General features: G+C 33.9%; 1 protein-coding gene and 1 long non-coding RNA gene across 2 annotated transcripts; both read right to left on the reverse strand.

Annotated features, from left to right (window-relative positions):
• Nucleotides 1–507: 507 nt before the first annotated feature.
• Nucleotides 508–1,160, reverse strand: LOC111450597. Its single transcript, XR_002711842.1, has 3 exons — nt 965–1,160; nt 649–761; nt 508–558 (listed from the first exon to the last, which is right to left on the reverse strand). It is a non-coding gene; the product is annotated as an uncharacterized LOC111450597 (long non-coding RNA).
• Nucleotides 1,161–5,374: 4,214 nt separating this feature from the next.
• On the reverse strand, nt 5,375–8,896 carry LOC111450596 (disease resistance protein RPS6-like). The gene is made up of 6 exons (XM_023090807.1): nt 8,421–8,896; nt 7,482–8,317; nt 7,204–7,304; nt 6,808–7,083; nt 5,619–6,704; nt 5,375–5,518 (listed from the first exon to the last, which is right to left on the reverse strand). The coding sequence occupies exons 1-6, from the start codon at nt 8,891–8,893 to the stop codon at nt 5,444–5,446; spliced, it is 2,847 nt and encodes a 948-aa protein (XP_022946575.1). The 5' UTR covers nt 8,894–8,896; the 3' UTR covers nt 5,375–5,443.
• Between the last annotated feature and the right edge of the window lie 1,447 nt (nt 8,897–10,343).

Genomic DNA, 10,343 nt, shown 5'->3' on the forward strand with positions numbered 1-10,343 from the left:
ATACGGGAAAGTATAATTTATTACTAAATATCCTTAACAATTCCCATATAACACCAATTTCAATTTCTCTCTCTTGCTTTCAAAACTCTCTTTCTAAAACCTCTCTCCCCCGCTTTCTGACCCAAGGTTTGTATTCACATTGCCCGACCGCAGGCAACGTAACTCGAAGTAGACTTGACCCACTCAGTCCTGAGAGTGGGTGCCGCACAATCGCCAAATCTGCTGTCTAGAAACCGCGATTGTGACACATAACATACTCACATATGATACGGGTTTCCATATAATTATAACGTTCGACACATAGAACATTCCAGTAATCATTTATAACATGCTTGCTTCACATGCAAGCAGTCACAATACACAAATAGACATTCAATATCATCCAAGCACATATTGACCTACTAAGCTCTTAATCATGTAATCAACATACTCAGATGTTGCAAAACAAGTTAAGAAATAGTTTAAGGAACTCGATAGGTTACTTACCTCGTTTCGAACTCCTTTTCCCTTTGATGTACATTTAATAGGGTATTTTAACACAATTCCTTCCCATTAGACCTATACTTCACAATTTTAAAGGTAAGTATAGGCTAATCTTGATAGAACAGGACAAACCGAGATCCGAAACACTAGCTCACATGCACTCACTTGCCAACCTTCCCTGCCTCACGCGCCCGGGATACGTCCAGTCGCACCCCCAGACGCAGCCTTCCCACGTGCCTCACATGTCTCTTATGCGCTCGTCTTCAACCTCGCGTTTTCTGCAATTTTTTCCAACTTGTCCGTTAATACTCGTTGTATTCCTAAGCCATATCTTACTTGTAAAATACGAATTTCATCCCGATTTCTTCTATAACTTTATAGATCCCTTTATTATGAATCTAAAAAGCCATATTTCATAACTTATTCGTGGTATAGACCAAAATATCGAAATTTAAAGATTCGATAATATAGGTTTTCTCACCTTTGGTAGTTCTCCAATACGAGATCAAGACCACGAATTTTCCTCAGAAGCTTTCTTCTGCAAACATCCTACTAGCCTCTTCCTTGCTCCCTATCACAAATATTCACAAATCACCCATTATTTAAAGATTCCCAATTTTAGTCTTCCTCCCCTGTTTCCCCTTTCTTTTCCTCGTTTACCAGCTCACGGAAACTTCTCCTATTCTTCCTTTCACCAGGAAGCATTAATAGAACTTGATTGTTCTATACGGACCTAAATGTTAACCTAAAAATGATGTACAACTAACTTGTCAAAAATATCCACTTCAATCACGGCCTCACCAACTTAAACTTTGAATCCTGATTAGATTTGATGAGGTGATAAGTCTTCTAGAGGCTGTCCAAATTTGGAGAAAATCCAATTATTCCATCGAGTTTTGAAGGACTTTTTAATTCAATGGTATTTTCGCAAATACTTCAAACGTCAGCAGTATTTTACTAATCCGTCACTCTTCTTTTATTATTTTATTATTGTTTCTAGAAATCCAAGTTTTTTCTAAATTTTTTTTTACCCCTTTCGGTTATTTTGTAAGCCTCTTGAAATTCCTTCTCCATAAAGAATTAAAAATCTAGTAAATTCCTTAAAAATTGAAAAAAAAAATGACATTTTTACCCTTTATGTTTACCTTCTCCTTTCTCCAAACATTTTTTAAAAGACTTTGAAATCCTTGTGAAATCTTGTAGGGCATTGAAATTACTTGTCCTTGCTTGGGTTCCCTAAATTTCTTTATTTGGATTTTTTTTTTTGGATCTTTTTTTAACTTTCTTGTGATACCTTAAACTTACTCAAATTATCGTAACCTTACTTGGAGTCTTACACTATTATCACATAAAGCATGAAAGAAATATTCTAAGCATCACCTTGGTTATTCTTGGGTGCCGAGGAGGTCCACTAGGCTCCTAGAGAAACTATGTGGCTTAATGCAGACTTTCGATTCTATGGTACACTGTTCCAACTCCTCGTGTCTTTTTTAGTCTAAGAGCACTAGGGTCTAAACCCTATGGTCGTTGCTCACGATCCTAAGGTACTCAGTCTTTTAGAAGGTCATGACCTAGGCCATTACCTAGATGTTCTAACTCTAGCGCTCTAGTTCTAGCTCTATGAGGATAAACACGTTTTATAGGGAGAACACAATCAATCGTTTGAAGCTAAACATACTATAACATGCATTCATACAAGTTCAACAGGGAGAGATCCATCAATTTCTCGAAGCACAGACAAAAATAGCACATCCTCCTTTCTAACACAGTGGAAAGACATTAAAGTCAGCATGCATAATAAATTCTCATCCTAGGGGCATTTCGATAATTTCTGTGTATTTTCATTATAAAAATGACTTTCTAAGGTCCTAAACATGCATATTTTAACCATCTAAGATAAGATATGCTCGCATGCTAGCATGTTCTAGTGATCCCTACAAGTATTACTTGAGAAAGGTCTGAATGACTACTTATATGGATGACGTATGCATTCCCAAGCTAGCTTTTCCACACGTTAAGAAGCTCCAAAATTTCTTAAGTTTCTCAGGAAGGACCTTATCAAGTCATAATAAGGATAGTAACAAAGTTAGGAGGGATTATGCATACTACGCTCGTGACATGTGGCATGCTCTCATTTGCACGTTCTCCTACCACATCTCAGGTTCGATCTCTCGTGGGCATACAATTTTTTTAAATTTTTTTTTGTCATTGCGGGTCATCGGTCACATCGACAGAAATGGGTCGGATCCTCCCTGTAATAGCCCAAAAAAAAAATAATAAATAAACCAATAAAAATAATTATAAAAAAATATATACTTCAAAATAATAAAAATAATAAAAATTCATAATTAAATAACTATAAAAATAAAATTTACCCACCACCCTCCTCCACTAATACATATTTTCTATTATTTTCAACGAGCGAAAATAACTACTTTCTCAACATTTTCGTTTAAACTAAAATATTTGAAGAACAGGGCATCACAGATGGCCGCAAGAAGTAACTACTTTCTCAACATTTTCTTTAAACAATGCTACACTTACAATCAAAATAAACTAAAATAAACAATGAATTAGTCAAACGAAGAGGGAAGTTCTTGCAAGCTACCAATAGAGATGTTTACCCGGCGAGGATGGAGACGCCTTCCATTTCATTCCTCGTCTCGGCCCAGTTTCTAATTTATTTTTATTTTTTAATATAATCTTTATTAAATAAATTGTAAAAAAAATTCTAATAAATCAATATATTTCGTAACCAAACCCATATATAATGTTGTACCATCTAATATCTAAAATTTCAACTTTTAAGATTACAACATAGTTCTTAATAATTTAAAAAAATCTACAATTGAGTTTAAATATATAATTATAGTCTCAAAATTAACTAATTCATTTTTTTTAATATAGCCAACAAGAATATATATATATTAAGTGGGGATGGGCCGAGAATTGGGTGAGGATGGGGATAGAGAATATAATCCCATCCCTACCCCATTTATTTAACGGGGAAAATGTTTCACTCTCTTCCTGTCTAAATAGGAAACTCCCTTTCCATTTGGGTCTAAATAGGAAATTCCCTTTCCGTTTGGGTTGGAACCCATTTCCGTAAGTAAAATAGATATCTCAAATTACGAACAACAGTAACGATAAAAAAGAACAGAACACAACTAGATGATATCCTGTCAAATATCAATATACCATAAAAAGTAATATTACTAATGATAATATAATATTAAAATTATTAGTATTTTAAGGAACGTATGTGGACATAGACATTTGATAAAGTTTAGAAAACAAAAAGCTTCCCATCAAGTGGACGAACTAGTATTTATAAGTTTGTAGAAACTACCAAACCTTTTGACTTTCATACTTTTCTTTCATTATGATGTTGATTATGGGAATAACTCAAACAAATTTTAAAGAAATTTCGAAGGCAAAGCTAAGGAAACTGTCAAAGCTAAGGAACTGTCAACAAAATGCACCCACACGCATTTATGTCTTAAATTTGAAAGAGCCCATGCGTTTGCTTTGAGTTTATTTCACCCGTCATCTTGTCATGGCTTTGTGGTAAAAGTGTGTACGACAAGCTGAACAAATTTTTTAATCTCTTTTTCAATCTAAATAGGGAGCGTTATATTCTTTCAAAATTATGCATTTTTTTCAGGTGTTTGGATGAATTGGTGGAAATAATAGAAGGTAAGAAATTCAAGGACCAATTTTTTTCTACTTCCAATTTTCTATAATGTGGATCATGTACGAAAACAAACCAGAAATTTTGGAGAAACATTGACCAAACATCAAGCTTATCTCAAGATGAAAATCTAAATTTATTAGGAAGCTTTAACTACGGCTGCTAACTTGCATGGTTGGCATCTCAGACCTAAGTATATATTCTTAATATTAAAGGATTAATTGGACTTGTCATTTTTAACTTTAATTATGTGGTTAACAAGGTATGACCTAAATGAAGCTAATTTTATTCAAGACATTGTTAAAGAAGCATTGTCTATATTAAAACGTACTTGCACACCCATATATCTAGAAAGTACAAAGTTACACTCCCAGCCACAACTAAAATGTTCTTATACTAATTGTTGTACCCTAACACCACAACGAAAATGTTTTGATACTAATGTTGTACCCAAATGTGAAAATCAAAATGCTCTGATACAACTTGTGCCCTACTGCCACAACCAAAAAACGCATACTCAATTGTTGTAGTCGAAGCTACAACCAAAGTGCTATGATACCAATTGTTGTACCCAAAGCTTTGATACCACTTGTTGTAGCCAAAATGCCACAACAAAAAAAGTTCTGATACCCAATTGTTGTAGCATAGGCGGAAGCAAGATCGATTACACTTACACACCCACAAACAGAAACTAAACAAAGAGACACAAAAATTTATGTGGTTCGGAGAGAAGAAATTTTCCTACATACAGGGGTGGTAGCCAATCTCACTATAACCAAAGTGTTTAAAGTGTATCTCTCACATTCTCACACTACATACAAAATGACAATGACACTACATTACTCACAACTCCACATGACTCCACACATAAAAACAATGTTATACCGGCCTTTACATAGGCATAACAATACTAATTCTTGAACCAAATAAATGAGACTAGTAATAAATATGATTATGAACTAAATGAGAGTTTGTATCGTTCATTTACTATAGAAGTTTTCAGTAAATTTATTAGAGGAATGTGTCCAATAAAAATTGTTTGTTCTTTTGCATATCCTACTGGTTTTCCAAATGAATAGTGCGAATTAATAACCAAGATAAATAAAAATATTAATTAAAAGGATTATAAACTAAATGAAATTTAATTACCAAAATAAATGAGAATTATAACGAACAATTTACAACATATCACCATCACTGCCGCCATCCTCCGTCATCATCACTTCATCATTCACCAACCTCTCATTAGAACTCTCAATTCCAAGGCTTTTAATACACGATATCAACCAGTCGACGCCGCTGCAAGCGTTGTCGATTAACCAACCCCATTCGAGTCCTTCCTCGCTGCGAACAACCAGGAAGGAAGAGGAATATGATACATACAGATCTTCAAAAAAAAAAAATGCAATATGAATAAAGAAAAATAAAATAGGAAGAGATGAACCTGCTTGTTTAATATTATATCATCAACGTTGTCTCGACTTTTGGCCAAAGATTCACAACCAATGGCATCCAATTCTTGTATACACATAGGGAGGTTTGGAATTTCTTGAAGAAACATGTCATTCCTTATTCGGAGATTCTTTAAGGACAAAAACTTAGGGAGACATGAGAATTTGTTACCCGACAAAAATAGAGAAGATAAGAAAGGGGTGACTTCACATAAAGCTTTCAAAAAATCAGTATTTGATATGGTGCAGTTTTCAAGAACCAAGTAATGGTGTTCATAAAACATAGGCTCCCTTTTGAAACTGCTAAATGAGGAAATTCTGAACTCGACAAAGTTTCCATGATTTGAAGAAGAGCATGTTGGATGGATAGTTGAGTCCCAAGTGAGGGGTAGCATTTCAAATCTAGAACACCCACCAAGGCTAAGTTCTCGAAGATTGTGTAACAAATAAATGGTATTAGGAATGGAAATGAGGTTTGTACAACCGTGAAGGTCTAAATCAAAGAGCGCTGTAAGGTACCTAATTGAGGAAGGAAGCTCCTTTATGGCTGTAAAACTCAAATCCAACCGTACTAAAGATTTCATGTTTTCAGCAATTTCTGGAAACATTTCAAGCTTACAGCACCCAGAGAGATATAAATATTTAAGGGACTTTAATTCGAGGTAGCTTGGAAGCATTTCAAGTTTGGTACATCCTCTAAAGTCCAACTTAATCAGACTATCCAAAGATCCAATAGACTCGTGAATCACTCTTAAATTTGTGCAGTTATTGAGATACAATGTTTCAAGGCTTGATACTGCAGAGAAGTCGGGAAGTTCCTCAAGTTTATTGCAATAAGAGAGATTCAAAACTTTAAGAGACTTCAACATGAAGTAGCTTGGAAGCTTTTTAAGGTTTGAACAATGATTAAGGTCTAAGGTAATAAGCTTACCAAGAGAAGCAACTGTTGTCGGAATTATTCTTAAAATTGTGCAGTGGCTAAGATACAATTCTTCCATGCTTGATGATGCAGAGAAGTCCGGAATTTCCTCTAATGAAGCAGAGTAACTAAGATCAATGAGCTTCAACCTTTTACAATCCTGAAATACATGGAAAAGAAAAAGAAAAAAAAAAAGTAAATAGTGATCGGATCAATTTTTTTAAAAGAAAATCTTCCAATCACAAAAATAGAAAGATAATTACCGTAAATCCTTTCTCAAAATTTCTGATGAGACTATGTGGTAAACTTAATCCGACAAGATTTTTCGTAATAAAGCAGGACGGCAAAGATTTCTGAGTAAATCCATGCCACGTAATCCATTTTAAGTTAGGCGGTAGATATTCAAGATTTGTAAAAAAACTTGCATTTCGAACCATAAGTAATTCCAGATTTTTCATGTTTTTAAAAGCTCGTGGATCCACGTCCAAACTTTTGGGATTTGGCAAGTCTAATTTTATGCCTCTAACTGCATCCGTTCCCTGCAAACTCGTAAATTTAACAATTTAATATTACTTATAACTTACTTTGACAAACATTAGTCTATCACCAAACATTGAAAACAAGTAAAATAAACAAAGTATGGGCTAAGTGTTACTCACGGAATTATCCATGAACACCTTCAGAACATCTTCTTTCAACCACAATCTACTCCTTTTTCCCGGCTTAGAAGATTCACTATTGATTATTGTATGACCCATTTGTTGTATTAAATCATGCATTTCCACCTTATCATTTTCAACCATAATAAGTGAAAGATCATCAAGGACGGTAAGTCCATAATCTGAATTGAGATGACATGCGTTTAAAGTATACTTAACGTAGTCAATTTTTTCTCCCACTAAGAAACAAGAAATATCAAGGAAAATCTCCTTTTCTTTTTCTTCAAGCTCATCAAAACTTTTTTGAAGAATATCTTTGATGCCTATTTTCAAAGAGTTTTCAAATTCATCTAATATGCTTCTCCATTTTGTTTGGTCGTTTCTTTTATAAAGAAAAGAACCCAAAACAACCAGAGCCAAAGGATGACCCTTACAATAACTTGTAGCACGTTCGGAAAGGTCTGAGTAATCACTTGGTGGATGACTTTTCTTAAAAGCATGCCAACTAAAAAGTTTAAGGGCGTCGTCGTGATTCATTCCTCGAATACCATACATTTGATCAAATTCATGGATAGAAAGTAAACGTTTGGCAATTGTTGTCACAATGATTTTAGTACCAGGACCAAACCAATCACGCCCACCAACCAATGCTTCTAACTGCTCAAGCTTATCCACATCATCAAGAGCTATAAGAACTTTCTTTGAACGAAGTCTATTCCTTATGATGTTGATTCCTCTATAAAGATTGCCAACCTTCAAATCTTCCTTTAAGATCTCATGGAGTAGGTGCTCCTGTAGCTGAACGAGGCCATTGAATTGCTTTGATGCTTCCCTAACTTTTGATAGAAAGCAGCCAGCTTCAAATTGGTAAGCTATTTTGTTGTATAAAGCTTTAGCCAAGGTGGTCTTACCTATGCCACCAATCCCATATATCCCCACCATGTACACGCCATTACTAGGTTCATGTTGTGTCCAATAATGGGAGTGAAACCTCATATTTTCTAATTGAGACTTAATTCCAACTAGATATTTTCCTGTATATAAGGGCGTGCAAGTGCGATTTAATATAGACAACACTTTTTTAACAATGTCTTGAATAAGTTCAGCTTCCTTCCTGTTGTTAAGCATGTAATCATATTAAAATTAAAAATGAAAAACATTCTATAAAGAAATAAACAAGTACTTAAATGAATCTTATAAAGATTAGGAATAAATACCTAGTTCCAAGATCCCATCCAGACAAGTTGGCAGCATTAGTTAAAGCTTCCCTCCAAATTTGGATTTTTTTTTCGAACTTAGCTTGATGTGTGACTAATGCTTCTCCAAAACTTCCTGTTTGCTTTCGTATATCTAATGGATCCACCTTATAGAAAATTGGCCAAACTATTTGGCCCTTGCATTTTTTACACTCGATTATTTTTACCAATTCATCCAGACACCAAGAAGAAGATGCATAATTTTCAGAGAATATAACAATAGAAATCAAAGCTCCCTCTATAGATCGGAAAAGGGATTCAGAAATTTTCTCACCCCTGTTGAGCTTGTCATCAATGAAGACATTGACTCCCTTTTGCCTTAAAGCCATGTCAAGATGACTGATGAAACTGGATCGAGTATCCTCTCCTCTAAAACTCAAAAACACATCATAACTGCACTCAAAATTTGAAAACAAAGGGGATAATTCCTCCATAGCAACGAAGAACCCCAATTTGGAAAATGTGGGAGAAACACTTAAATTTAGACCGTTTTGATTGAAATTTGTTTGGGTGAAATTGTAATGATACAAGTAGTAGACATAATAAAAGTGCTGGTGAAATTTCTCGACGGTTTCTTGGCTTTGCCTTTTGAAGTTCTTTGATATATTATTAGAAATTTGGACTCCACCATAAGTGATCAAACAGAAGCATGAAAGTCAAAAAGATTGGAAGTTTCTGTGAAATTATTGATAAGAGATGGTCTTAATAAACTATCAAAGGTATTTATATCCATCTATATTTTAATCTCGTCCCCTTTGGGATTAAAAAAAAAAGAAGGAAACAAACAACATTATAATAATTTGCTTATTGATTCTGAGAAGAAAAGAATTCCATTTTAATTTATACCAAAATGATCCATTTTTACTTAGTTGAATCAGTCTACGATGAAAGATACTTTTTTTCATACGTCTGTTATTCAACTTATGTCGGCAATTTTTTATGTGAATTCAGCGGGTCATCCTATCCTTCCTATGGATTCCCCCACCGACCAAGTGACACACCAACCATGCCCCTTCCTTTTCTCCTATCATCAAATCCACTTCTTCCCTTTATTTTTTTTTTTTTTTGTCTTTTGTCTTTCATCCTTCCGTTGTTCATCCTATACAAGTGAGTGAAAACTCGTTCTCTCTAATTCAAAAAAGAAAAGAGGGGCCGATTGAGGTGGAGGAGGCCTATGCTAAAGCTAGAAAAAAAAGGATAGTTAAGGTTACAAAGTCAAGTCAACTGGTTAAAGAAAGAAAGTTCAACTATGAAATCACTTAGCCAAATGAATTAATAAGTAGTAGGTAGTGAGGCGTTGGTACAGAGTTGCATCAACCGTAGAATATACACTAAGTGACAAACTGAATCTCTTTTTCTATTCTATTGACTTACCCACCCTATTTCACAACTAATTGATTGAGCAACTAGTAGTTGCCTAAATAGGAATAGTTTTTATTGGATCCCTATTATAAGGAAAATAATGATAGTACAAGGACAAAAATAAACCTTTTTAATTAAAGACACCAAAATCAACTCGGATAACTAAAATAATATTTAATCCATATAATTGCCTCAACAACGTACTAATAAAATATGTTAAAAATATCTTAAACTCAAAACTTTACCATATTATTTTGATTGAATTCTAGAAAGTAGTTCTAAAGTTTGAGCTTTGTATAAATACATAAACTTTCAAAATTATTTTAATAACCTTAATCTTAATTTTTTTTTTTATTTTTTTATTTTTTTTTATCATTAGTATATGATGAAGACTGTAATATTTTGTTTCAAAATTGTCTTCAAACGTGTAAATTTTGCATTTATACTCTTAACCTTAAAAAAAAAAAAAAAAAAAAATACTTTCTGTATTTAACTATTCATCATTTTATTATATTTAGAGGG

Source organism: Cucurbita moschata, unplaced genomic scaffold (genome assembly GCF_002738365.1).
Source record: "Cucurbita moschata cultivar Rifu unplaced genomic scaffold, Cmos_1.0 Cmo_Scf00012, whole genome shotgun sequence".
Lineage (NCBI taxonomy): Eukaryota > Viridiplantae > Streptophyta > Magnoliopsida > Cucurbitales > Cucurbitaceae > Cucurbita > Cucurbita moschata.